This window comes from Poecilia formosa, unplaced genomic scaffold (assembly GCF_000485575.1).
Source record: "Poecilia formosa unplaced genomic scaffold, Poecilia_formosa-5.1.2 Scaffold90, whole genome shotgun sequence".
NCBI lineage: Eukaryota > Metazoa > Chordata > Actinopteri > Cyprinodontiformes > Poeciliidae > Poecilia > Poecilia formosa.
In genome coordinates, this window is record NW_006800029.1 from 1,662,385 (window position 1) to 1,689,272 (window position 26,888).

The following is a 26,888-nucleotide window of genomic DNA, read 5'->3' on the forward strand; positions in this document are numbered from 1 at the left end:
CTTCTGTCAACCATTGTAAGCTTTGATTTTCCTCAAAAATTTAGTTTGAAACAGACTACGAATGTAAATCTTTTATTTTGAAAGTATTAACCTTACTTCCGGAAGCTCTTTTGAAGTTTCACTGTAAACTTCAGGTAACTTTTTCTCAGTAGAAGCGCCTATTTCAGTTTCTTTCTCCTAAAACCTTTCGTTACGGTTACAGTAAGAACACCGGCCACTGTTTATTGTTTTCATTCAGCTGTTTCATTGAAAACAAAAGACAATAGAGAGATACATTCATAATGAAGAAAGTGATATTAATATTGAGTATTATTTGCCTGACTATCTGATGAACTCTAAACTGCTAGTTTTTAATTTTACTGTGTAAAATATTAGGATAGAAGACAAACAGAACAAGGTTGATGTTTTATTCTGAAAACTACAAAGCTCTCAACAACAAGCTTTCAAATCAGTGTGGGATTGTGTGATAAATGATCAAATAACAAGAAATATTCATGACAAAAGTTATTCATTCACATTAGAAGATTTCTCAAAGACATGTCTTGCTCTATTATAGCGTTACAAAAACAGCACACCTACAAGGATAGATGATGTGATCATTTTTGGCAAAAATCCACACCCGTCTGTCGGAGGGAACAGTCTCTTTGAGCTCTGGCACACAAAAACATGATGCTTCAGGCATTTTAAGTAACCGAAATCACCGTTAGGCCTTGTTCACTGTAAGACTGAGGAAACACACACTCACTAAAGATTTGCAATAGCGCAATAAGGGCTTTTTGTTGAGGATGCATACAGCACACGCTTCAAAACAAAACAAACAAAAAAAAATGACAATATGTACATCCCTGAAATAAACAGCATGGATAAAACTTGACATTCTGTGTGCTAATGTGTGTTAGCATAGTGCTAGAGTTTAGTTCCTCGCCAACGCCGCTTTGTCCAGCTTAATTTAAAGAACACCACCTAAACATTCGTCAAAATCATCATAATCTCTTATGTTATTGAAAAACATAATAATTTATTATTCTATCAGAATTATTATTCCATAGATCTGATGGCTTAGCATCTCAGAACATTTAATCTGACACAACATAATACTTAACGTGATCATGGTTGCTGGAATACGGTCAAAGAGCTGCAGCTACATACACAATATCATAATGTTTCTAAGGAGAGATGCCGTACGGGGCAACATGGTGAGATCTTTCAAGAGTTGATTTTCGCCTGTACACAACCGGTCGATATTTACAGCATGATTATTAAACCTGTCTGTGATCACAGCTTGGGTGCCGTCCTGGCTTCGTCCCACAGCCGTCGCACAGTGGAATCGTTTGACATCGGCGACAAACCATCTGTACAATCAAAGGCTTGAGTAGAAATGTTCAAATAGAAATACTAAGTGCAGTTAAAATTCATAATCCTTTTCGGCCATGTCGATCGCCCAGGCAAACTTTTCCCTCTGGGTCTTGTTGTAGATCTTCTCAATTGGAATGCTCCACTTCTTGCACCTGGACAGAAGGGAAGGCAAACCAATTAAGGACAAAAGCACGAGCAGCAGTTTGTGCTTCTAATTCTAACTCTTCTTCACTGAAGCAAGATTGGACTAAAGTTGTTGTATTTCAACACGGCTGCCGGTTTTGTAATAATTTGTAGAAATTTCTGGAGTTGTTTAAGCTGAATAAAAGATATGATCTCTCTCTAAGAACTTTCAAACTTTTCGGTCAGTTTTGATGCAGACGAAGTAACATGATCATGTTAATGGTACCGACGAAGGAATGGGATAAAGAGATGTATTCTTATTTCTGAGGAAACAATGGTTGCCTTTAAAGGTCTCTCATGGTCTTTAGATAGTGTCTTCCACAGTTTAAAGTTTTTTAATTGTAAAAAAAAAAAAAAAAGAAAAAGAGGTTGCCAAAAGCTGAGTTGGACCCATGTGCAGAAAGATGGCAGTATCATTTTGAAGATGATTTATTTAAAAGAGGAGAACATGTACAGGTACTAAAAATACATATATGAGAATATAATGGTGACAGGCAGGTAATTGGAATTAGAAGTGAGAGAAACTGGCAAGCTGATAAATGTGGGGGAGGCGATTAGTGGAAACAGGACCGGGTGAGTCTAATCAACTGCATAAATGGCACCTGTGAGTGAAATTGAATTATGGTAAATATGTATGAATTAATCCAAGAAGACTTAACTGATACAAAGCCAATAACCAGAACTAAAACAAAACGCAAAAGAACACCATGGAAACAGAGCCGAGTATCAACAACACAACAGAACTCTATAAAAGCCAAACTCAACCAGACCAAGGCACGTGTATCATTTCCACTTTGTATTGGTCTATCATGGTTCTTTTCTGAACCATGAAGTTCAGAAAAGAACTTCATGGTGAAATATTACTTGCGTAACATATGTATTTTAATTTTATCATTATTAAAACTATTATCAAATTCCACAAATCAGCAATACAGTAATTTAGCGGGATGAAGTGAACTGGCAGGGTCCTGTAGAAACACAGACTGTTCAACCAACTAACCTTTTTCCCTGTATTGTCACAGGTCCTACACTGTATGCCATGTTTCCAGGCACCACCCCATTACTGGGACCCCCCATCCCTTACACTAAAACAGGGAGCATTCCTTCGTCCATTGTGCCTGAGGACAAGTTTCTCCATAAATAGCAGTGGAGCATCGTTTAGGGAGGGCGGGCCACTGTCCCCCCCTTTCTCTGAGGCATTCTGCCACAGACAGTTCCTCATGGACTTCCCACATGGAGGAAGGAGAGCTGTTTGGGGACGCTCCCTAGCTTTCAGAAACAAACCCCATTGTTCCTGGCGCTCACACGCTTTTTCTTCCTCTCATTTTCATTCTGCAGCCTCTAGCTTTTTTACCTCTGCTGCTTCTTTTCCTACAATGCAAGGCCGTTTCCTGCCTTTTTTTTGTCACCGAGGTAGATGTGAGGCCCACACGGCCAGCCACACACAAACAAATGGCTGGCGTGTGCATCAGTCGGTTTTCTACCCCAACGTTCCAGCTTTTCACCCATAGAATTCCCAGGGTCGGAAGAAGGAAAGTGCGTAAATACCAGGCAACAGAGATCCGTGGATCCAGGTAGTTGAGCTTGGAGGTGCCCAGAGCAATCTGCTTGTTCTCCTCTCTGTCCGTGGCTTGCACCTGGAGTTTCATGAGCTGCTCCTCTATCCTCTGCACGGCTTTGCGCTTCACCTCAACAGTCCTGAGAGCGAGAGAATACAGAAACAAGGGTGCTTGAAATAAGCCAGAGCTTTTGATGAAGAAATAAAAACACGCATCATGCGGACGTTCAGCTGCGGAGGTTAAAAAAACGTATTTCCTTTCTAGCCCAAAATGGACAGAGAGTGTTAGGAAAACACTTTACTGACAGCTGACAGCTAACAGCTCTCAGGCGTTCTCACTTTCTACTCTTTTCATCATGTGAGGCCTTGTGATCGGCCTTGGCGGCCTTCAGCTGCTTCCTGGCTGCAGACAGCTGCTTTTGTTTCTCGTCAATCTGCATCACAAACACACGGTGGATGAGGAAATTAGTGTAGATGATGCATCCTTTTTTTTTTTCTTTTTTTTTGCTTCCTAAAATAACATTTACTACGGGATGGTTACCTTGGTCTGAAGATTCTGCATGGACTTCTCAAATGTTTTGGGCGGAGCTCTCTGGTGGTTACACAGGATGGCTACGGCTCTGTTAGCTCGGTTGTATGACAGGATCTTAGCTGGGATGCTGTCCTCAGCTGTGAACCCAACAAACAACAACAGAAATTATAAAGGAGAACATTTCAAAGAAACACAGATGGTTGGAGTGAATGGAAGTGAAGCTGCTCACGGCAGGTAAGTTCCTTGAGCTGCTGCTGCAGGGTGATGGAGGCATTGTAGGTACGGAAAACTTTGGCTGTCAGTCCATCCATCAGCTCCTGTAAGTGCTTGTTGAGGATGGAAGTCTAGATGAAATGCAGAATAAAGACAGATAGTGTGTAGGCGAGGAAAAGTACCGCAGACCTAAAAGTAGTCCGATCACATCCTGAAGGCAGATTTTTGGCGCTTTTCTTACATTCAATCTGTCAAAGAGGTCGTCCTCTGGCTGCTTGTTCTCCAGAAACAACTGAAGGTTTTTAAAGACCTGAAGAGACATAAACAGAGGGTGAGAAAAACTGTACAAGTCGCAACCCTCGTTCTTTAACTGCACTCACTGTGGCACCATAACATTTCTAATGAAAAGGGGAAAATGACATCTGAACTTTAGACCACTGTACCAACATTCGAGCACAGCAGCAGTATCACGCTGAAGGTCTGTTTTGCTCTACTGTGATTCTATGGTGTGTTGTTGTTTGTTGTAATTCTGCAGCTCACCCGCTTCTCCACCGGGATCTTATTGTAGTAGCGGATGGAGTCTTTTCCCAAAAAGTCAAACTCCACCACATACTCCTGCTCGTCCAACTTGGGATACAGCTTGATGTGCTCCACCCTCAGCGAGCAGCAGCCGACCGTGTCTGCCGTCTCGCCTTCCTCCTTCTCGTTCCCTGCCCTCAGAGCCAGCTACGCAGGGGGAAACGCAACATCTGAAGTTTATTGTTTCAACTTAATTTAAGAGAGCAATTACGGGGGTTTACACACCTTGTCAATAAAATACAGTGCAACGGCCCTCTGCCGGATCCTCATCTCTTTTGACTTCCAGTCGTCTCTGTACTGAGTACGAATGCGATCCACGCACTTCTTTAAACGCCTGGCGGTCTCATACTTCTGCCAGTCCTTCTCCCCCTGCACAAACAAACACACACACAAATATTTTTCTTTAACTGAGGTAAAAATTTGTTGTTTTTTTTTTAAAAGGCTAATGAATGCATGGAAGGTTTGAGAAAAAACAGACACCTTGATTCTGGAGCTCGGGTTCAACATGATGTACTTGATGGAGCCCTGGATGTTCTCGGTCCAGGATACTAACCACGTCACCTTGTTGTCATGGCGAACCTCCTTCCACTTTGTCCCTGGTGGAGGTTTGGGTTGTTTGGAGTCCCTGTGGGAGCAAACAGCTAGTTTAATATGAATGTTGGTGTATGGTGGACTAATTTCACCAAAACTACTATTTTACAGCCCATCAGTAAAAACAAAGTCTCATCTGATACAGAAAGAATGAGGTACTTTTCATAATAAACACTGTTTGTAAGCTATTGCAGTGCAGAGGTTATATCCAGCATGTGAAGATCAACACGTCCTCCCTGAGTTGCGCAACTGTTGGCTTTCTTTTACAGGAAGAATATCTTTGACACACTGCCAGTGGTGTATCTGAGTGTGTGCTCTCATACTTTTGCCACTTGAATAATAATAATATTCTTGCCACCGAATAATATTAATTTCGCCGTCTTTCTGATGGCAACTCGTTGCTGCAAATGAATTATAAAAAGAAACACCAAGCCAAAGTTTCATGACAATAAACTGAACGAAAGTCTATAAAAAGCTGCCGCAACAAGACGATAAGAAGAAGAAGAAGAAGGAGAAGAAGAAGAAGAAAGATAAAGAATGAAGAGTGTGAACACAGAGTTGAGGATGATAAACAAATGTGAGTTATAATCCTAAAGAGGAACTCCTCCAAACTGACTCAATCTCATCTGACCCTGCAAGATTCCCATGATGTGATTTCACGTAACTGGATTCGGGTTGGTTCGATGGGGCCACCTTGTGGTATACTGCAGAACTAGGTACTATTTCCACTGACCTCCTCGGCTTAAAAATAAATAAAATATGACTGCCATACAGACAAAAAACAGATGAAAATCAAACACAGAAGAGATGACTCTATCTTCAATTTAAACAATTTGAAAATGCTTTGCAGAGTGGAGTTAATTAAGCAAAAGATGGTCCTATTCTCATAGAAGTGCACTTTAATTGAAGACAATCTTCCTAATGTCATTAAAAATAGAAACCTTACCTCAGCCTACAAGTGGTGGACTCCTTTTAAAATGTTAACATAATGTAAATGTATGGTTAAAAGAGAAAAACAAAATAGTTGTCTAAATAAAGATAATGTCTAAATATTACTGGAAAAAAAAGAAAGAAAAGATAGCTTCAACGGGCTAACAGCGCCTGACTTTTAATGACTTTTTTGACACATGTAAGTGCCTCTGCCTTTTCTTTGGCTCGCCACGTAGAGCTCTCTGGTTTCAGCAATATTAGGATCGAAGAAACTGTTGTTGAACCAGGACACAAGAGTCATAACATACTGGCAGGAGGAGGGCCATAACCTCAGGACATGCATTCATGCATAAATCGCTGAATTTGCATGATTTTTGTATATAGATATATTAAAAAAAAGTCATTTGAATCCTTACTTGCTACAGTTGATGATGATGTCTTCGGGTCTAATGCGCCGTTTCAGCATCCCCATCTTTGGATGGTCGCCTCGTCCTCGGAACAAACCCGGCGGCTCGATGCGAAAGTTTCCAATCCTCTCCTTGTGATTGTCCATGATGCAGAACCCGTACTCCTGAAGGATCCGCTCATTTTCCTCTTTGATTTTCTGAAAAAAAAAAAAAAAAAAAAACGGTTTCGAAAACGCACTAACTCGTTCTGCCGTGTTCTAAAGTCTGATAGCATCCACATAAATGAGCACCAACCTGTTTCTCCTCCTTGGACATCTGTTTGCGAGCCTCTGATTGGGCTTTGAAGTACTCACTCATTTCTCTGAAGTCACACTTGTTCAGATCTGTGATTATTGACTTTTCCTCTGATGTCATTTCCTAAAACACAAGGAAAATCAATGAGGTGTTCTGTGCTTCCTGATCTGAACTCATACATATTGCATAGGGATTCTCCCCACCTTCCTCCAGTCTTTATAGAAGTTCTTCCTAAAGATGTCTTTAGTGGTGTACTCGTGATCTAACATCTTGGCAAAGAAGGTGGCCACTTCCTCAGCGGGAGCACTAAGCTTCATTGGCTTACCTAAAAAACACATTACAATCTTGAAGAGTTAAATCTCTGTGACATGCAGCCTGATTTTCAAGGTGATACTCACCATCATAGTAGAATTTGACTTTGTTGGGCAAAGGCTCATAGGGTGGAGCGAAGACTGGACCCTTATGTTCAAGAAAGCGCCATTTAGAGCCGTCAGTGTACCTCTCCTCCTCCCACCTAAAAAACACAATCAGGGAAGAGAAAGGTCAGCCACCCGGTAGCCTATCAGTACTTTGATTGTCATTTCCTGAGGAAAAGAACAATTTGAGCTGAACTTTATCTTACCACTTCCATTTCTCCTCTTCCTCCTTTTTGGCTTTCTTTCCCTCTGTTGCTTTCTTGTCTTTCGTCTTCTTTTTGTGCTTAGTATCCTAAAAGACAACGCAATTTACACGATTTAACATGAGATTTCGCCAACGCAACTCAACAACGCACGTTAAGCTGGTATACCTCCTCCTCCTCATCATCTTCATACTCATGTTTCCTCTTCTTGGCCTTCTTGTCGTGTTCTACCTTGACTTTCTTCGGCTTGTATTCAAACCTGTAAACAACTCCTGCTTTAATAAAGGTTCAATTACATAATAGCATAAAATACATTTTTAATAGCAGCTAATTGCAGAAATTTCAATAGATCTGAATGATACGTACTCCTCATCATCATCCTTCTCACGTTTGGTGGCCCTGTTGTGTTTGGGAGACGGGTAGAAGCCATTGTCATCTTCTGGCTCGCTCTTAATGGCAGCAGGACTTCTCTCTCTGAATCGCACATTGAATATCATTTAAGTGAAACAATCAAACACATACATTTAGAGATACGATGGTAGGTCAAGCTGCTGTCTAATTGTACTTGATCATTTGTATATTATATGTATAATGATAAAGCAATACTGCGAACCTCACATATCCATTTTCCTTCTCCTTTTTAGGCTTGTCAGGATGGGATGATAAACTCTGTAATGAAAAATTAAAAAAACTTCTTTAGTCAAAGTTAATAAGCAGCTGGTCAGGCTAACTTCTGTCAAGCTGTTGCGTTTTCTAATCTGGAAAATTCAAGGAATTCTGGAATAGCGCTGCACACCGTGGCTGCTTGTTGCAGTAGCTAAACAGTAAATAAAGCTCTCTTTTACTCTGGTATTTTGGCCATAAGTATAACAGTAACAGAAGGGCTGATTAAAAAAAACAAAACAAAAAAAAAAACGGTATCTTTTGATGATAGAAAGACATATGGAGCAGGAGCAAAGTGGAGGAAGTTTAAACATTCTTTGTCCTAAGTCTTAAAAAGGGCAACATAATCTCTTGCAAATAAGACGGACGAGCTGCTGAGGACCCAACCAGAGCATCGGGTATGAAGCATTACGTGTTTCGCTAAGACGTGGCTGAAGGGTCACATCCCTGACTCCAAACTATACTCTGCCCCAGAAGGTATGAGACGGGGCAGAGACAGTGTAATCCACGACATTCTGCGGTGGAATACTGTGCCTGCAGACTCGATGTTGAGATGTTAGCGCTGAGATTTGGGGATGTTCACCAGTGATAGCTGAAAACCAAATTTCCCTTTTAAACTAATGAATTATCTTTAGATTACGCTGAAATAATTAAATAAGCAATTGTTTTAAGAACTAAACAAAAATCATTAGGTAAAACTAAAACAACAGTCTGAAAACACTTTTCAAGCCCAATTCTTAAAGTAGAAAAGCAAGAGAGAAAACATAGATGGTTCAGTAAATAATGGATAGAATAACAAACAGGTGGTTGAATGCAGCCCCTGCTCTGTTTTGTTTTTCCATACTTGTCCAGACCTGTAAAATGCTTAGATCATAAGCACCTGGTAAGCACAAAAGTCACCCAGCTCACTTAGTGACAGACTCTAAGAAGGAATCAACAAACCTTATCCTCTTTCCTCTTCTCTTTGTCCTTGTCTTTGTGTTTTTCTCTGTGCCTGTCTGCACTGCCGTCACTGTGCCTCGGCTTCTCTTTGTCTTTGTGTTTTTTCTCGGCGTACTCCTTATGTTCGCTGAAAGCCACAGAGGTCACAGAGTTCCAATCCAAGAGGTCAGACAGAGCACGCCAGTGACATAAACTTCTTTAACACAAAGTTATATTCATCGTCTTTGCCGTTATACCGCAGGCCGCCACTCTTTCTCCGAGAACAAACCACAACACATGCTCTGCAGATGTCATTAATGTGGCTGGCTTACATCAACTTCACTGATTTAATGTTTCAGAGTTTTCTTAACAGTAATGCCTGTAATATTTGTGAGCATAGTCCTTACATAACATTGTAAAGCAAGATACATAGAAATCAGTCATGAGGCAAATGAAAAACAGATTCATGTTCTGTTCTTAACTTAAGAGAGAGGGAAAAAAAAGTGTACCTGTTGCTGTGCTTTATTTTCTCTCTTTCCTTGTCTTTCTTGTGATCTTTGTGTTTGTGCTCCTTTTCTTTGTGCTTGTCTTTATGCTTGTGAGAGTCTGCGACACAATGAAAAGATCCAACTGGAGTCACTCATAAAATGACAACTATAAGTTAGTTTGGTGAAAAAACAAAAAACAAAAAAAACTTTAAGGATAAGCTCTGGAAGTATAAACTCTTCCCAGGGCGCCATAATTCACACAGAGCCTGGATATTTATTGCCACCTCTGATAAGGATGTGTAAGGCAAACTAAAATTAACTCTTCTTTCACTAAAGGAGCATAATCAAGCACAATTTTTTTGTTGTAAGTCATTTTAATAGATTGTATTTGATTAGCGGAGGTTTAAATCCAGTATTAAAAGTTAACTGCGATCAACAAAGTTCTCTGTGCAACATTTAGTTCCACTCCTAATGTAACTTTTGATTGTAATTTACAAGAGGGAGTCTAGGAGTCTTTATTAATTATCATGTATATTAATAAACAAAGAAAAAAAAAATCAAATGGGCAGATTAATTTATAGGCGAACACAAATCAAAGATAAAGCTGTGATGTCTGAGGGAAAAATTATTTTTAAAATATGAAGAGTGTGGTGTGCATTTGGATTCAGTCTCTTTTACTCTAATAGCCCTAAATAAGTGCAGCCATTGCTTCAGATGTCACATAATTAGTCAACTATAAATTATCATCTGTTTCCACTTTCCGCTTTACATTGTTGTAAAGTTTGTACAATTGCAAATAAAAAATAAGTCCATATTCATAAATGTGACAAAATGTGACAACATTTCAAAGACATAAATACTTTTAGTCACTAAGCAAAAGCACCACTAATAGCATCGCTCAAAACAAGTACGGCTTTTTGTTGAATTTGAAAAAAAAAAAGAAAAAAAACTATTATTGATATATAAAGGTTTTTATGCAGAGGGAAGAATTTTCATGTTTTTTGATAATCCCAGTTGGGAGTTAAAGCTGTTCCCACTTTTTTCTCTACGATCAGTACAAATGTAACCTAACAGAGAGATAAGAAACTCTCAACTTTTAAAGTGTCACATAAGGGGGTTATAATTAGATTAAAATAGCATACGCTTTCAGTAATTGTGGGCAAATTCCTCCAGTTTGGATCAGAGTTTCTGAACCTATTATCTACTTTTCTTTTGGTGGTGCAGATAAACGGCTCTCTGACAGGGATGGAGGCAGAGAGCACCCGGTGCTGAGATGCGATAAGCGCCCCGCTCTCGCCTCCATATCACGGCGGACAGCTGGCTCGCTCAGCGGCGCCCTGGATGCTACACACAGAAAAGAAAATGGCGCAGAGACTAAGTCCTCAACCCCAATTCCATCACTTTCGGCTCCAAAATTCATCACAACTGCATCCGTATATCATCACACCAAGGCATGCAAAATTTACCAGAGATCAGCCTCTTTCAGAATATCCCTTTAGTTTTGAAATCCGAGGGTGGTAAATGCACATTTTAGACCCTCTTTTTGAACAATAGCCGCAAGAGAGTGGAGGAGAAGGGACTTAGTCTCTGGGACGCCATTTCTGTCCTTTAAAAACTAACAGTAGACAGGTACCAGCGGCTAGGGTTAGAAACTAGTCAGGATGAATAAAGAAAATCGTCAGAAAAGGACCTACCACTTCCTTTAGATCCAGAGTTGACCTGAAAATTGTGAGGAAAATATTTTTATTATTTCAATTTTAAAAACGCCGGTAGGTTGGCTGTTCAAGTTACAACTGCAACCTAGAAATACGTTCCTGTATAAAAACACAAAATAAAAAGAGCACAAACAACCTGGATACCTGGAGGGCTCTCTCTGCGAATAGTTGCTTCAGTTTTCAGAGTTAATTCACATTTATTTCATAACGTGACGGTTATTACTCATATTATGTCAGTTGTGGTTGGAAATCTTGATTTAAAACAAGCGAGAAAAAACCTCGACTATGAAGCGAGAGCTACCTGAGAGTCTCCGCGTCCATGATCCCCACTCATGGTCAAGTTGTTTTTGTTTGGAGAGCAGATAAAGTTATTACTGAGAGGACGACAGTTCAGGATGCGAGGTTCAGGGAACCCTCACTGACAGCCTGGAATGGAGTCCCAATGTTTGTCAACTGCGCATGCTCAATCAGAGAACTCTCTCCTTGTATAAACATCTATGAAGGCTGGCATTTATTACTACAGTACACCAATAATTTTAGTTATAAACACGTAGGCGTCAGTCTTGGCATTATTGAATTTCCCCCAAACTCTTCGTCAGGTTTGCCCTCACCTGCTCCCGTGGCATCCAAAACTGGAACCCTACTATGGATTTTTTTTTACATTCGGAAGTTATGTTTATCAAAACTAGAGAAAAACAAAGGTTAAAACGGATAAAATAATTTGTAAGTCCATTAAAAAAATACTTTAAAAAAATTCAATTTTACTTTATACACACACATATTCCAATACATTCATTCAGTTTTTTCAGCTACAGATTTTTTCAGATTGAAATATTTTTCCAAGATTGTTTTTCTCCCTCCATTTGAGTTTTATTTATTTTTTCTGTTTCTAGTATTTTAGCGAAACTATTGATGGAAGGAAAAGGGCTTGAAGCCAACTGCATACCTTATATTTTACAGGTCTATCCACAACCTATGATTATGAGACACAGACACCAAACTTAAGAATGTGATCCTGGGTACAAGGACAAGGAGCTCCAATATTCTTGGAAAGTTTGGAGTAGAATCGCTTTCTTTTCACATCGCCAGATTTTCTATGCAAATCCTACAGGAAAACGCAGAACTCACTAAAAGGACTTCTTCTGGCCAAAGAGCAACTTGGAATGAGCTGGAGAATGTCACTGGAGACTCGTTACCTTAGCGACCCCATCTCGGACAAACAAAAACCATCAAATGGGCAGACAGGACACAGTTGTAAGCACAAGCAATTCTGGCAACAAAAAATCTGAAATCACATTCAACACAATTGACAAAAAGAACCAGCATGTCATTTCACAGAACAAAAGCAGTAGAAAATTTAATTTGATTTTACAACTTAATCATACAGTAAATGGTGAGTTTCATTATCAATCTTCATGATTAATCCAGCATTTAATAGAAAAAAAAAGCACATTCACACAAACTGTATACACACATTCTAGCTACAATCACACATATAAGCGTCAACAAAACAATAGCTTTATTTTTTTTTTCATAAAACAATCTGTACATAGTATCTTCCTCTAGTTTAAGTTTTAAACTGAGCCAGAGAAACTAAGGTCAACTGATTCACAGCAGAAAACAAAAACATTTACAGTACAGTTCACAGGTAAACAACCACCGTTGTGCCTATTTAGACTTCCTTCGTTTGGCTTGGGTGGGGCTCGCTGCGGTTTCTGTAAAACCAAATACGTCGGTTAGAGAAAACTTTAGAATGTCTTATGTGAAAGATACCGACTTTGAAACGTCACTTCGGTGATTATTGTACCTTTAACTGCAGCACTGGTTCCAGGCCTGGCTGACCTCTTCCTGATGCCGCTGTCTACCGCCGGCTCCTCCTCCGCCTCCTTCTCGGCTCGGGAGCTCCGTCTGCTTGGCCCCTTGGGCTTCTCCACAGCAGCTCTGGGAGAACCACAAAGACAAACAACAAACAAGGAGAGGAAAAAAACACAGGACGTGGATCTGTTACTAACGAGCAACCATTTCTGCTTTACTCAACATTGTAATACCAACGAGGACTCTGCTGTTTTTCCTCATCTACCACAGATACTGTCCATCTTCATCCCAACAGCATCCACCGACTACGTCGACATGATCACTGCTTCTGCCTTTGCAGCACAACCATGTCAAAATACATACCTTGGGACTATGTTGATGGGCGTCTTTCTTTTCTTTGCCCATCTGTGATAGAAGTGGAAAAACAGCGGTAAACTATCAACTGTGCTGAACAAACAGTTTTACCACCTCACCATATCATGACAATCCCAATGTGGAGATACAGCCATGTGGTAATGATCTGCCTTTTGATTTGACATGCTTTAAATATCATATAATCTCATGCTAATCATACATACCAAGTTCGAAGGCCTTCGCTCATCACGTACCCCAATGGCCAACCAAAAAAACCTCCAAATTGTTTCAATGGAGACAGAAATCCCCAAGAATCTCCCAAGATTGGTTTTGCTCTCCGTGAAATTAACGTTAAAAAAAGGGGACAGCTTAGAAGCCCCGCCACCCAAAACAAGCAGAGAGGACAGCAACGATAATTTTGGAGCCTTACCCCTGCTCTGAACCTGCTGAGGTGTCTTCACCTGAGAAACACAGGAGCAAATGATCTATTAGGACTCTAAAGTTTCCAAAAATGTTAACGCTTGTTTTTTTTTTTTTTCTTCTGAAAGGAAAAAATAAAAAAAATAAAGATCAGTTACCCGTCTTCTCAGTCGAGGGAGGCTCCTGTGAGGCTTCTGGCTGCAGAGGTGCTGAAACATGAGGAGAAACATCTACAGTGATGGAAAACATTTAGCTGCACAATTGTTTAAAAAGCTACAAGAAGCAGCTGTGTGTGTGATAGTAAAGCAGCATCATGTGCATAGTAGCAGATCAATTTGTTGGAACCCTGTGATAAAATGTTTAAATAGTTTTCAAATAAATTTGCATAAAATCTCATCTTTAATTAAACATATTGAAAATATCAAAAATGTAAAAAATAAATAAACAACCCAGAGCACAACTGTTTCTTATCAATTTCTTTAAAATAAAAGTATCTCAATAATTTTTCAAACTGTATGAGTTAATCAGCTTTTCTAGCAACATAATTAAATCTTAAGTAATATGTGACAATTTCTATTCATCCCCCAATTATTTACTGTTAGGTGATTTTTTTTTAATTCTGCAGTTATCCATCTTTATATCAATTAGTACATAAAGATAGATAATGTACTAATTATCTATTAGTACATTAATAGCTATGAATCTTCATAGTAGGGGTAGTAACAACTACCCCACTGTAAAATAATTTAAAAAAATCTCTACCCAGTTTTTCCCCTGTCAATTTCATTAATGTACTGAAATTAAATGAAAATGATCAGATATTAGAATTTACACATATTGGGAGATAACGGTGCTGCAATATGCTTTTTATTTTTATAAATCTTTGCTATGGTTGCCAATAAATTTATATGCATTTTCAGACAATAGCCCTAAATTTCCCCATTTAGGGCCAAAATCCAAAAATCAATGAACACAGGAGCGACAATACGTATATTAACAAGATGAATATTTTTCATGGGTTGCTAGGCATGTACCTGGGGTGGCCTGGGTGGATTCAGCCGCTGCTGCTGCTGCTGCTGTTGGTGGCGGCGGCGGCACAGAAGGTTCTGCAGCTGGGACATCTGTCTGGCTTGCTGGAACTGCACTGGGAATACCAGTAGATGAGGAGGTGATGTGGGAAGCCTCACCGGGTCCGCTTGCAGCAACAATCGGAAGAACAGATGTTACAGAAGATTGTATGGGAGGGACTGTAGAAAGCAAAGCACTGGAAGAAACCCCGGAGCCAACTGCAGTCGCAATGGGAGCTTGAGAATTTACAGGCGGTGGCTGATTTGGGACCGAGACTGGTGCAGGAGCCTGTCCAACAATCTGAGGAGGAACTGTAACTTGACTGGGGATTTCATTAGAAACCACAGGTGGATTATTATTTGAACTAACAACAGTAGTATGAGGAGCTTGTGTTTCAGTCTGATTAGCAGGATGTAGAAAGACCTGCTGTGGGATACCCCCTGTATGACCCTGCAGAGGCCTTTCTACAGTAGTTTGTTGGGAGTCGCCTTTGCCAGAAACGGATACAGTGGCTGATGTGGGTATTACTTTCATTTGGGAAGTAGGGGACGGAGGCACAGGACTCTTTCGAACAGCCATGGGGCTGGAGCAAGGAGGTGGAGAAGCCAGAGGTGGCTGAAAGGAAGCTGATGCAGACGGGCCTGGGTGGGGAGAAGGCTGATGCGCCGCGACAGCAGATTTCAGAGAGGAACTCGCTTCACTTGGAGTTTCTGGTTTGATGCTTCCTTGGTTAAACTGCTGAGGAGCTACAAGAGTACTAACTGGCCCTGATGGCGACATACTAGTGGTTATGTGGACCTGTCCAAGACCACTCCTGTTAGACTGAGCGCTTGTCATTGTAGCCCCTGTTGTTTGAGAGGAGCTAGGGGCATGAGAAAGATGGATGTTTGCAGCTGAGACCTGTAAGGACCCCACCATGGTAACAGACTGTGATACGACTCCTGAATTAGGAGCCACAGAGGAAGCTGGGACCTGGAAAATTGGGTTAATAAATACAGGTGTAGTGGTGATAAATTGTGCAGGTCGAGGGCCAGAGCTCTGATGCCGGATGTCTTGAGGTCTTATGTTCTTGTTAGGGACGGCCACCATGGTGGACACCATTGATGCTGGCACCTGTGAAGTGGGGGCAGACGTAATGGGGTTTGATGTGACAAACACTGTTATCTGGTTGGGGGAAATGTTACTAGATGACGCAGGGATCTGTATGACTGACTGAACACTGGTCACAGGTTTTGGACTGGGGCTTGGTTTGACAGCTGAACTGGCAGTGTTTACTGCAGAACTGGCAGTAACAGAGGAGGCAAAAGTGTTCTGACCAGAAGTAAGCATACCGGTGCTTAGACCTGGATTGGCGTTAGTGTTAGTGCAGACTGAGCTGGTAAGAGTAGCTGCTGGATTTACATTTGAATTTACAAAGCTAGGTAATGGGTTGTGTTTAAGACTAAGGGTACTACTGGAGTTTACAGCAGTGGATGGGTGCGAGCTTGGAATTGAAGTAGATTGCAAGGCAGAACCACTGGTAGGAACTAGAGCAGATCTAGGTACAGCTGGAGTTTCATTTGCGGCAGTAGCAGGAGCAGCGGCTGTAGTAACAACAGACGTTGACTTATCTGCGTTCTGAGAACTGCTGGATACAGGTCTGTCTGGATCCAAAGCAGACTTGTTGTTGTCATTCCCTGTTTGCGAGGGCCGAAGTGACTTGTTTGGAATATTTGCGTTATCCAGTAACTGGTTAAGGGATGTTGGAGCTGCTCTAAGAGCAGGTGAGACCTCCGAGTCCTGTCCAGTTGCTAGGTGTGTTGGAGGTCTGTCAACTGTGTTAGCCTGCGTTTCAACATCAGGTTTGGGAACCTGATGTGCTGGCATACGAGGGCTTATTCTTGGCGATGATAAATCTCTGAATTGCTGTGTCTGGGCTGGAGGTTGAGCAACTGGTCGCTGCTCTGGTGGCATTATTCCCTGATTTTCCCTAAATCCATCAACAAGATTGCCATGAATACCATGGAGGGAGCTCTGGCTCTGCTGTGTCTCTATGGCCCCGCCAGCTTGTGAAGGCATTGATACTGGACTCTGTGGTACAGAGGAAGGACTTAGCATCATGGTTTGTCCTTGTGGGTTAACCATCTGCTGCTGGTGAGGAGGGCAATTCATGGTATTTTTTGTCGCCTTCTGCCTTCCTGGACTTGGAGTGGCAGACTTTCGACTGGAAGCCGGACTCGACCTACGACTGTTGCTAGGACTTGCCCTTTTATTCTGACCCCCAGACTGTTTGTCTTGCTTGGCACCTAAAACCCCTACACCGGCTCCAGCAGACTGTTGATTGTTAGAGTTACTTCCTCCTAAATTGCCGTTATTGTTGTTGCCTGGCAGAGTTAGGCTAGGGGGAGCCTGGCCTATCGCTTTCAGAGTTGTTGGGTTCAAACCTTGTTGGTCAAATCCCCTGTTAAGGTTTGGCTGCCTTGGAGGAAGAGGAATGTTAATTTTGGGAGGGAATAATCCTGCAATGGAGGCATTTAGTCTCTCAGGCGAAAGGTTAATTTCTGAGGGCTCAGTGCTTGGTGGTCGATTAGTCGGCGCGAGGGGATGGTGGTACGGCCTAGGGCTTGCTCTGTTTGGGGTTTTGGGTCTTGAGCTCTGTGAGGATGTTGGGACACTGGGAAAATGAAGGCCAGGCATGTGGCCTCCTTGCTGGGGCTGAGTGGTTAACTGCTGCTGAGGACTGGCCCCAGTATGTTGAGGCATTGATGTTTGACCAGGACCTTGCTTCATCATTTGAGGGTTGGCAGTCTGGCTGGAAACCATCTGCTGTGTCCCATTTCCAGGTTGAACTCCAATTTCTGAGCCAGCAGGCCTGTCTTGCTTTGTGTGGGGACCAGTGGAGACCTCCTCAGACCCACTGCTTTGGGGTCCTTGCCCTACATCTGAATGAGACATTCTTCGTGCAGCACCTGAAAGCTGGAAAAGATTTTAGAAGGTATTTTAAAAAATTCTGATTACTTCTGCATTTTTAATCAAAAGTTAATCAAAAGTTATCCTTTGATTATTACAAATATTACAAATGTTTGTATTAAATCCATTAACATTAAGCCTTACTTGTGGGTTCACCATTAGGGGCATCCCCCTGGCTTTGTCAGGTGAGGGTGGGACACCACCATGGCCTTGGAGGTTAATCATTACAGGCATGTTTCCCTGCTGCGAAACGGGGTGCCTCTGCACGTCTGTTGGATTGCCTAAACTTCTAGGAGGGAGTTGCCCTCCTGCGGGCATGGGCATGCGATTCTTGGATTCCTGTTGCATCTTTATCATCATCATCATCTGCTGCTGCTGTTGCTGCTAGAATGTAGAGACAAACTTTAGGAACGAGATACAGCTTCTGATGCTGACAAGAAACAATACCATCAAGTCACACAATACGTGTACCTGTTGTTGTAGGCTGGGCTGTTGCAGATGTTGCTGTTGTGATTGCTGTTGCTGCTGCTGCTGTTGTTGTTGCTGCTGCTGCTGCAGCTGATGCATTTGTGGTTGACTTTGTCCTGGTGTTTGTGACCCTGGCATCCCTTGCTGTGCTTGAGCATTCTGAAGATTCTGCATTTGTATCATCTGCTGCTGCTGCTGCATTTGTTGCAATTGTTGTTGTTGTTGTTGTTGTTGCTGCTGCTGCTGTTGTTGCATTTGCTGCTGTTGCATTTGATGTTGCATTTGCTGCTGCATTTGCTGTTGCTGTATATGCTGTTGTTGCATTTGCTGCATTTGATGATGTTGCTGCTGCTGTTGATGTTGCTGCTGCTGCTGTTGTTGTTGATGTTGTTGTTGTTGTTGTTGTTGTTGTTGTTGTTGTTGCTGCTGCTGCTGCTGTTGTTGTTGATGTTGTTGTTGCTGTATGTATTGCATCGGTACCTGTTGCAGAACTCTCTGTTCTCCAGTCTGACTTTGAAAGCCTATTCAAAACAAAGAGGGTCATAGTCATAACTTAATAACAAATACAATACAATTTTAGAAATTATAAGAGTATGCAACTGCAATAATTGTTTGACTAATTACTGAAATTTTGTACTGAATAACTTAAATTGTTTTTTTGTTTGTTTTTTTTTTTCATAAAGTGTACCTGTAGGCCTATTAGGAAAATCGGGGAGTTTTTGGCCAGAGCTTTCCAAACCCAAACCCTGCTCCCCACTTAGATTTGGCAAATCTGCATCTTCCATGCCAACAGTCCCATCAAGGCCACTGCGAAGAGAAACAAAAATGAGCCATTTGACAAAATAACCAGTTTAAGCATTCAACATAACTGTAACAAATAATTGTTATTACCCAAGTCCCTCTACTTGTTGCTGTCCATCACTCTCTTTGGGCTTCTTCTTTCGGGGTGGTTTCTTCTTTTTGGGTTTAGCTGGATTATCCCCACCAGCTCCCTGTTTCCCCCCTGGTCCAAACTGGCTTGCTGAGATATCACTCTGCAGTAGGTTGACCAGCAGTGGGCTGGTCAGTGTAACATCTTTGCTAACAGGAAAGCCACCTGGCTGTCCACACGGTCCTCCTACTGGCATTTGACCAGCAAACTGGGGGTTGAAGTTCATGCCATGACCTGGAAAGTGACCATTACCCATCTGCATATGCTGGGGGCCTCCCATCATGCCTTGCTGCTGCTGAGCTTGCATATCAGGGACCATCTGCTGCACACCTAACTCCCCTGTCCCACTATTTGGATCTCCAATGACATGTGGATGCTGCTGAGCGGCCTGTTGTTGCTGCTGCTGCTGCTGCTGCAACATAGCTTGTTGTTTTTGTTGCTGAAACTGTTGTTGCTGGTGTTGAATGAGATGATGGCCAGCAGGGAGTCTCATCTGTGGCCCATGCATTCCCATAGTTTGATTAGGATTGCCAGCAATTGGGATCTGCTGAGGCTGTTGTTGGTTCATCTGTTGGTGCTGCTGCTGCTGCTGCTGCAGCTGTTGCAGCTGATGCTGTTGCTGTAACTGCTGCTGCTGCTGCTGAATCTGAGCCATTTGCTGCTGCTGCTGTGGAGTCATCTGTTGTGGGCCAACCTGGCCCTGGAACTGAGGCATGTTACCAGGAACATTGGGCGAAGGGCCACGCATCATCTGGCCGGGCATAACCCCAGGTGGAATCTTCCCTCCAAATGCCTGTTTGTTTCCTTGCATCTGGTTGGCAACCATCTGCTCCATTATCGAGTTTTGTTGTTGTTGCTGTTGCTGCTGCTGCTGCTGTTGCAGGAGCATGGCCTGATGCCCTTGGCCTCCAACCATCTGACCCTGCCCATGCATCACCCCCTGGCCTTGCTGTGGCATCATTTGCTTGGGTGGGGTCATCCCTCCTCTCTGCCCTTGACCAATGGGCCTTGAAAGGACAGTCTGACCTCCACCCTGGCCTTGAACCATCTGGCTGGGGGAGGAGGACACAGGCTGGGCCTGATGCTGGAGGCCCATCATTTGGGTCTGGAGGCCAGGCTGCTGCTGGCCCATACTAGCCCCAGCTGTGGTACCAGGGGGTGGACCCGGCATACTACTCTGACCAGCCATTATATTGGGTTGAACGTGGGGTGGTCCCTGCATCGAGTTTGGAGTAGATGCTGCTGGCTGGGCTCCTGAATTGAAACAGAAAAAAAAATATATATAAAGGATTGTAAGAAAGGATTATAAGAAATTAATTTATTAATTTATTACAATTAATTAAGAATTAATTAAGAATTCCCCCCCTCTCACAAACGTTGTTCAACCAGACAGCTATTTGTAATCCATAATCCATAGGGGAGGCCCAGAAAATGTTTGGAAACTGCTGGGGGTGCCCAGGAGAAAAAGTTTGGGAACCACTGCATTAGACCAATATAATCAATTTCCCCCAATCATACAGTCATCGTTCTGTAGTGTCATTTGAGTTTCTCTTTTATTGTTATTTTTTTACCTGTGTGAGTCATTTGTTGGTTCTGCAGCTGCTGAGTTGCTACAGGGGCTCCTGGAGTGCCGCCAGTCACCTGACTTTGAACAAAGTTCATGTTTGGAAAGCCCATAGGACGCTTTGCCATGCCTGCAATCAGTAATTATTCATTACATTAGAAATCATAACTTTAAAGCGATTGTTCTATAAAGACAAAATTGCAGCCTTTAACATGCATGGAAACCAAAAAGAAAAAGAAGCCGTTACCAACAATTACTCACCAGGGTGTACTTGGGCTCCCGGCTGCCCATGTTGGGGCATTCCCATGAATCCTTGCTGCATGTTGCCCTGCTGGCTGAGAGCCGCTCTGCCTGGTGAGCCGACACCCTGGGGGAACCCCTGAGGAGTCGTAGGTCTCTGAGCCATCATGGGAGGCGTCCCGGGAGAACCTTGCTGAAACGGAGACGAGGACGATCCAGGTGACTTGGCCGTGATGTTGCTCTGTGGTCCAGACGTTGACGGTAGGGGCAGTGGGGGTCTGGGTGGTCCGCCGACACCACCTGGACCTGCCTGTTGGCTTTTAGGCTGCGGCGTAGCAAACTGCCCCATCCCTGCAGGCTGTTGCTGCTGTAACTGTCCCTGTCCCATTGCATTAAATAACTGCCCGGCCTGCTGGCTACCAAACGGATAGGGGGGTGGGGGGTGGTTGGGGGTCTGAACTGTAGCCAGTGACGGTGGGCGTTGAACCATTTGGTTTTGCGGGGGGAGTTTTCTCCAGGCAGGGCCTCCTTGGGCTGCTGGTGGCTGTAGTACGCCAGAGGGCAACTGATTCCAGCCAGGAGGCACACCCATCGGGCCCGCGGGGTTGAATGGAGGTCGAGGTCCGAGCTGGGAGAGCTGAGCTTGCTGCTGCTGGGCCTGCTGCTGTTGCAGTGCGGCAGGGTTGATTGGTCTGCCTGCCTGCAGAGAATGCATGTGATGAGCAGCCTGAGCAGACATGGGGGCTGAAGCATGAGCAGCGCCCTGTTGATGCTGAAGCTGCTGCTGCTGGATCATCATTGGGTCCATCACATCTGTGACAACAGAGGAATTCTGTTATGCAAGTGCTGTGATGTATTCTCAATTCCAACATCAATCATTAGATGAAGCGAAAATAAAGACCTAAACCTGTCTGTAAAGGTGGTCTCTGTGCACGAGCGTGCATCTGTCCGCTGCTGCCTGGCAACATAGGCTGACCCACCATGCCAGGCCCACGTGGAACCATCGACGGATTGGGCATCCTTACCCCACCTTGGAGAAAAAAAACAACAAAAAAACAAAACAATCATTATGCCACCAACTGTAAAAACATACATATCCCCCCCCATGTCATAGTCATACACTACTTTCTGCAGGTTCATGACATAAAACCCAAAAAAAGCACAATGAGGTTTGTGGCTGTAACGTAACATAATGTAAATAAGCTCAAGGGGTATGAAGACTTTGCTAAGAATTGTAAGCAAATCAATCAAAATCAATATTCTAAAGTAATCAGAACAATAGCTAAGAAGAAAAAAATTAATGCTGAATAAAACTAAAGAAAAAAAACCCACTTGTATTGTTTTTATAACTTGCTCAGACTCGGATGTCTTCTGTAATATATAGTTTCTCATTCACTGGATAATCTGTTGCTACAAAATTGAAAAAAATTAAACAAACCCATACCTGGACCAGGCTGACCCGGAAAGCCACCATCCATTCTCATCTGACCAGGTGCACCAATTGGTCCATTCACTCTTACTTCTTGTCCTCTGTTTGGTCCGACGGCCACATTGATTGCTCCCTCGCCTGGACATTAAAATGTAAAAGAAAAGCAGTAAATATGGATTTTCATGTTCATTAAATTTCCAAAGAAATCCATGGATGCATTATGCTTCTGTCACCTTCTATTTGCACAGAGAGAATACCCAGGTCTCTGAGCTGCTGCTGGTTGTTCTGGGCCAACAGTCTGAGACGCTCTGCTGCATCTCGGGGAATGTTGAAGGTAACGCGGACGCTGTTCCAAGGCTCTACACACTGTGGCTGCAGCATATCAGAGCCTAAAAGATGATAATTATATAAAGTGATGCAAGAATATATATTTCATATAATCGTAATGTAGTTTTTTTTTTCTCATATGTGCTATAGAAAGACAAGATGGAAAGATAAAAATGTCCAGAACATACAAGAGCTCACAGAAACAAATTGTGAGACTTGTCAACGTTTTTAGGGCTTGTATATCTTGTGCAACGCACTGCAAATTCTTTTAATATAAAATCTCGTACATGTTATATTTTGACACTTATCAAGGAATTTAAAGCCCTTAAAATTTAAGAAAGTTAAAACCACCTAGTTAGAAGGAAACATAATAAAAACTGTGGGAAAACAAAGCCATTTTTCCATTATAAGCCACTATAAACACAAGAAAATTGATTTTGAATAATACATTTACTATGTAAAAAAAGAAAAAGAAAAAGAAAGCTAACCCATATTAAGCACGTTGGGTATCCCGCTGAGAACCAAGTAAAGTTTCTGAGCGAAGTCCTCATCGTTCATGTTGCCTTGAAAGGCAACAAATACTGTGGAGTCCTCGTCCTTCACACCGTGCTCTTCCATCCCGTCTGCCTTCTGAACCTCGTCTACTTCAGTTGTGTTGCATTCATGGCAACTATCAGCTTCTTCGACTGCATCGTCCCCAACACCTGAGTCTCTGTCTGAATCGTTATCAGACTCTAGGTGCTCAGCCTTCTGGGACACGTCAGGCGGGGTCTGTTGGTGAGCCATCCTCCGCCTGTACTAGGAGTGGCGTCGGAACCGTTTTAAGCTGCAGTCACATGTAATAAAGACTCAGGTTAGAACATCTTACAAAAAACAAAAAGCAAGAAAAATGTCAAAAAACTAAACTAAACTAGGTCGTAGTACACAAAATTTAAGTAAGACAAACATATTATTCCTTCCTAATTAAAAAAAACACAGAGGAACTGGAGGTGCTCACTGCTCAGCTTCTTTTTTTAATCAAAATGAGTTAATGGTAATCAGAAATGACTTGTTGACATAAACAACTGTTAAAGCAATACTGATATTTACAAAGCCACAATTGCAAAGAAAATACGTAAAAACACTTAAACTGCACTTTGGAAAGGTAAAAACAACAAAGCGCTTCACAAAAACTAAAAATGCATCAAACGACCTAATTTAGGGGAGGTGGGCTAAAAACAAAGAATTTATAACAAAGTAAGGGACTGAATGCATGACAAACTTGGTAGGCTACAATTTCTAAGTGGCCACAGATACTGATATTATATTTGACCAGCAGGATGGACATTTCCTACCCTGGACCTTTGGAGAAGATGTCGATTTTATTGACCAAGAATGAAGATTTGAAGGATGAGCAGTTTCATGACAGAAGGAAAAATAATAGCAGTGGAATTGTGCCTTCACTGCAATTAGTATCAATGCAATATTCAACAATCTCACTCACTTTTTCCAATATCGAGCTGCTCAACAGCTCAGATGAAAAACCTTCTGCGCAGTTCTGAGGACTCAACATTTCTCAAGTAGTTGGAATACAATTAGCACGTACTTGTAAAAGGTTATGCATGCATCCCGCATTTTTCTGGCACGGATTACAGCATTAACACTGGCTCATTCGCAGTGGTTTAATCCTAAACCTGAGCTTGATATATGCTGTACTCAACAGGGTATATTATTTCAGTTCCAGGTTGGCAGTACAACCAACGTCCTCTAAAGTCAGAACATGGCTGCCACATCAAAGCAGCAATACAGACTTAAAAGCTTATAACAATATGGAAGGGAATGTTTTCTTTTTGTGCTTAAATGCATACAAAAGGAAAGATGAATATTGTTAACGGACTATATTGCTTCAAGTAATTGGCAAGCTAAAAGGATAAAATCACACTGTTTGTCTGACATCCTACTAAAAGATCCTTGACATGGTTGGGTTATTATGCTAGATTTCACAGAATTTGCACATTTCCTTTAACTGTTTTCAATCAACCAAAAATCTAAAAGTAAGACTAGAAATCAATTGACCAGGGTTTTTTTCTGTACCCGAAGCCAATGTGTCTTTTTAATACCTGATGTGTTTTTATTTTTTCCCTATTTAGTAAATGTATTTTTCTTCGCCAATTTTTTGGATATCAAACAAATGTGTACCGGTAGACTTAAGTGTGCTGGCTGAAGCCGTAGATCTGCTCACTTTCTGTTCCTCAAGAGATTTGCTGGTGACGTTTCAGATGACCCACATGCATTGTGTTAACAGATCTGCTCTGCCTTACACACAGCCTCTGAAGGGAAGCAGTTTCCTGGTGCACAATAACACCAGAACTATTTGTCCTGAGACCCTCTGTAGATCAGAACTCAGCTATATCTGAATTATTGCTGATTGAAGGGGCTGTCAATAATCAAGCAGCATCCCCTTCAACATTCACTGGAGTCTGTCCATCTAAACCAAGTATTATGAGGTATTTTACATTTAATGTCCACACAGTAACAACATGAAAGGAGGCATGAACAGGCAACAGATTCTCTGGATTTGACATTGAGTAGAAATACCAGCATTTCACTACAAATAAGGTACTTACTTGTGTAAAACAAAATAAATAACATAATATTTTGTCCTAAACTCTAAAACACAATTATTCCAATTGTTGCAAAAGTAAAATGTTTATAAAGACAGTTTATGCATAAAGTTTGATCGTCATTATTTCGATTTTAAAACAAAGACTTAAAATTTAACAGCCACAAGTTAAGTAGTAGTTTTATTGGACAGGATATTACCCACTTGCTGTGTTGCTCTTTAGAGTAACGAAAGCACAACATGTTGATATTAGCAGGTCGATTGGTTGGGTTGCATGCCCAGGTAGACAAGCAGCATTAAAGGAGCCACAATGCTTAAAAAGGGAAGGCAACACTCCTGGATTAGTAAATAAATCTCACCAGTTTTTCTGTAGTAAAACTGATAGGTGTTGCTACTTTAGTTTCCACATTATTCTCTTTAGCGACAAAAAAAAGTGTTGAATCCCTCTTCTGCCACCTCACACACAGTTATGGCTGCACATTACATCGCAAATACATTGTAATGGTCATATCAGTGTGTGTGGTACTGATGTGGCAAAGGACTGAGAAGCACTAAGAAACGCCTGTTATATTCCAGGTGTCAGGAATTTTCATGTTGAATGCCAAAATGTACTCCATTTTTGGACTATGGATGATACTGGTAAAAATGACAAATACTGGACTAAATTATGGGCCAAAATCTACACTGAATGTGCGTGTGAACTGAAACATAATTGCGCATTGTTGACACTCAAAGGTTGGAAATATTTGACTAAATTACCCCTAAACTTGGATAAGTCTGTCACATATAAAGTTTCAAACTGCGTATAGTACTATATCTACAGTAAGTAGGGAGCTGTGCATTTTTTTTTTTACAATGATCGCAATTCCCAAAGAAGGGCCACACAGGGAAAATCGAGAGTCAGTGGAAAATTTTGCACATTTAAAACGAATAGACGTGTGTTTATTAATGTACATAGGCCGTTCTTAATAATGAAAGCAAGAAGAAAAACATAAAATCACATTATGACTAAAGCAGCACACACTAAACACACCTGTAGGTCACATCAATTTGACCGGTGATGTTCAGTCTATCAAAGCAGATATATCTCAATTTTAGAAGCGTCTTTTATCGATGTACAGTGCAGTGTGGTTTCTACCCCCAGTCAGTTAATATAACACGGTTTAAATGGAGCACTTTAAACGAGGTCCAGCTTGACTGAATGATGATGATGGGGCCCAGCATGGGCCTTAACGCAAATATAAGGTAACGAAATTCCCGACGCAAACGCTCATATACAACTTAATTTGCGGTTGTGCACATTTGACCAAGAGTAGACAATGTCTACACCCCACATCTTTACGTTTGGGGTGATGCAGCTTAAAAATATACAAATTGGAAGTCAAAACTGTTCATCCTAGCGTCTCCGTCAACTACAGCTAATTCCAGCTAGCAACCGCTAGCCAGCAAACAGAGAAGGTAACTCATCACGAATGCATTCAAGCGCCTACGCTTAGCTGAAAAATTCACTCATTTTAAATTTCCACACCTTACAATTAGTAAGAGCGAAACACCTTACCACACATAATCGTGAGGAAATATGGTTAACCAGTTGAAATCTGCTTGCTAGGAAGGCTAACAAAACATGATTCTCGTTAGCAGGTTACCAGAACGACTTCCGATGATGCTTTCC

At 41.9% G+C, this 26,888-nt stretch overlaps 2 protein-coding genes across 5 annotated transcripts; both read right to left on the reverse strand.

Annotated features, from left to right (window-relative positions):
- Positions 1-393: 393 nt before the first annotated feature.
- Positions 394-11,507, reverse strand: top1b (DNA topoisomerase Ib). The gene is made up of 21 exons (XM_007557675.2): positions 11,351-11,507; positions 11,029-11,053; positions 9,356-9,452; positions 8,868-8,994; positions 7,876-7,931; positions 7,629-7,736; positions 7,431-7,521; positions 7,266-7,351; positions 7,042-7,157; positions 6,847-6,968; positions 6,644-6,766; positions 6,359-6,546; positions 4,902-5,046; positions 4,647-4,790; positions 4,383-4,568; positions 4,084-4,152; positions 3,859-3,973; positions 3,639-3,766; positions 3,437-3,531; positions 3,088-3,237; positions 394-1,508 (listed from the first exon to the last, which is right to left on the reverse strand). Exons 1-21 carry the CDS (start codon positions 11,381-11,383, stop codon positions 1,406-1,408), a joined length of 2,307 nt encoding a protein of 768 aa, XP_007557737.1. The 5' UTR covers positions 11,384-11,507; the 3' UTR covers positions 394-1,405.
- An 869-nt stretch (positions 11,508-12,376) lies between these two features.
- Positions 12,377-26,888, reverse strand: ncoa6 (nuclear receptor coactivator 6). Of its 4 annotated transcripts, none has more exons than XM_007557681.2 (17): positions 26,775-26,888; positions 23,103-23,440; positions 22,521-22,676; positions 22,303-22,425; positions 21,766-21,888; positions 20,880-21,671; positions 20,626-20,748; positions 19,015-20,308; positions 18,812-18,930; positions 18,127-18,644; positions 17,800-18,039; positions 14,673-17,661; positions 13,797-13,847; positions 13,649-13,679; positions 13,228-13,269; positions 12,857-12,990; positions 12,377-12,764 (listed from the first exon to the last, which is right to left on the reverse strand). In XM_007557681.2, exons 2-17 carry the CDS (start codon positions 23,398-23,400, stop codon positions 12,718-12,720), a joined length of 7,080 nt encoding a protein of 2,359 aa, XP_007557743.1. In that variant the 5' UTR covers positions 23,401-23,440; positions 26,775-26,888; the 3' UTR covers positions 12,377-12,717. The 4 variants fall into 4 exon arrangements, with proteins under 4 accessions (XP_007557743.1, XP_007557742.1, XP_007557741.1 ...); XM_007557680.2 differs by having other exon boundaries at positions 17,800-18,036; positions 21,760-21,888; XM_007557679.2 differs by having other exon boundaries at positions 21,760-21,888.

Bases quoted from the DNA above. Each gene is read 5' to 3' on its own strand.
- ncoa6 (XM_007557679.2), bottom strand. From the start codon at position 23,400: ATGGCTCACCAACAGACCCCGCCTGACGTGTCCCAGAAGGCTGAGCAC. The intron at 21,672-21,759 runs GTCTTTATTTTC...CTGTTGTCACAG, and splicing joins ACCTTTACAGACAGGTTTAG to ATGTGATGGACCCAATGATG. The intron at 12,765-12,856 runs GTACAATAATCA...TTGGTTTTACAG, and splicing joins AACCAGTGCTGCAGTTAAAG to AAACCGCAGCGAGCCCCACC.
- top1b (XM_007557675.2), bottom strand. From the start codon at position 11,383: ATGAGTGGGGATCATGGACGCGGAGACTCTCAG. The intron at 7,737-7,875 runs GTTCGCAGTATT...TGTGCGATTCAG, and splicing joins AAGGAAAATGGATATGTGAG to AGAGAGAAGTCCTGCTGCCA. The intron at 1,509-3,087 runs GTATTTACGCAC...CCTTCTGTCCAG, and splicing joins CCACGGATCTCTGTTGCCTG to GTGCAAGAAGTGGAGCATTC.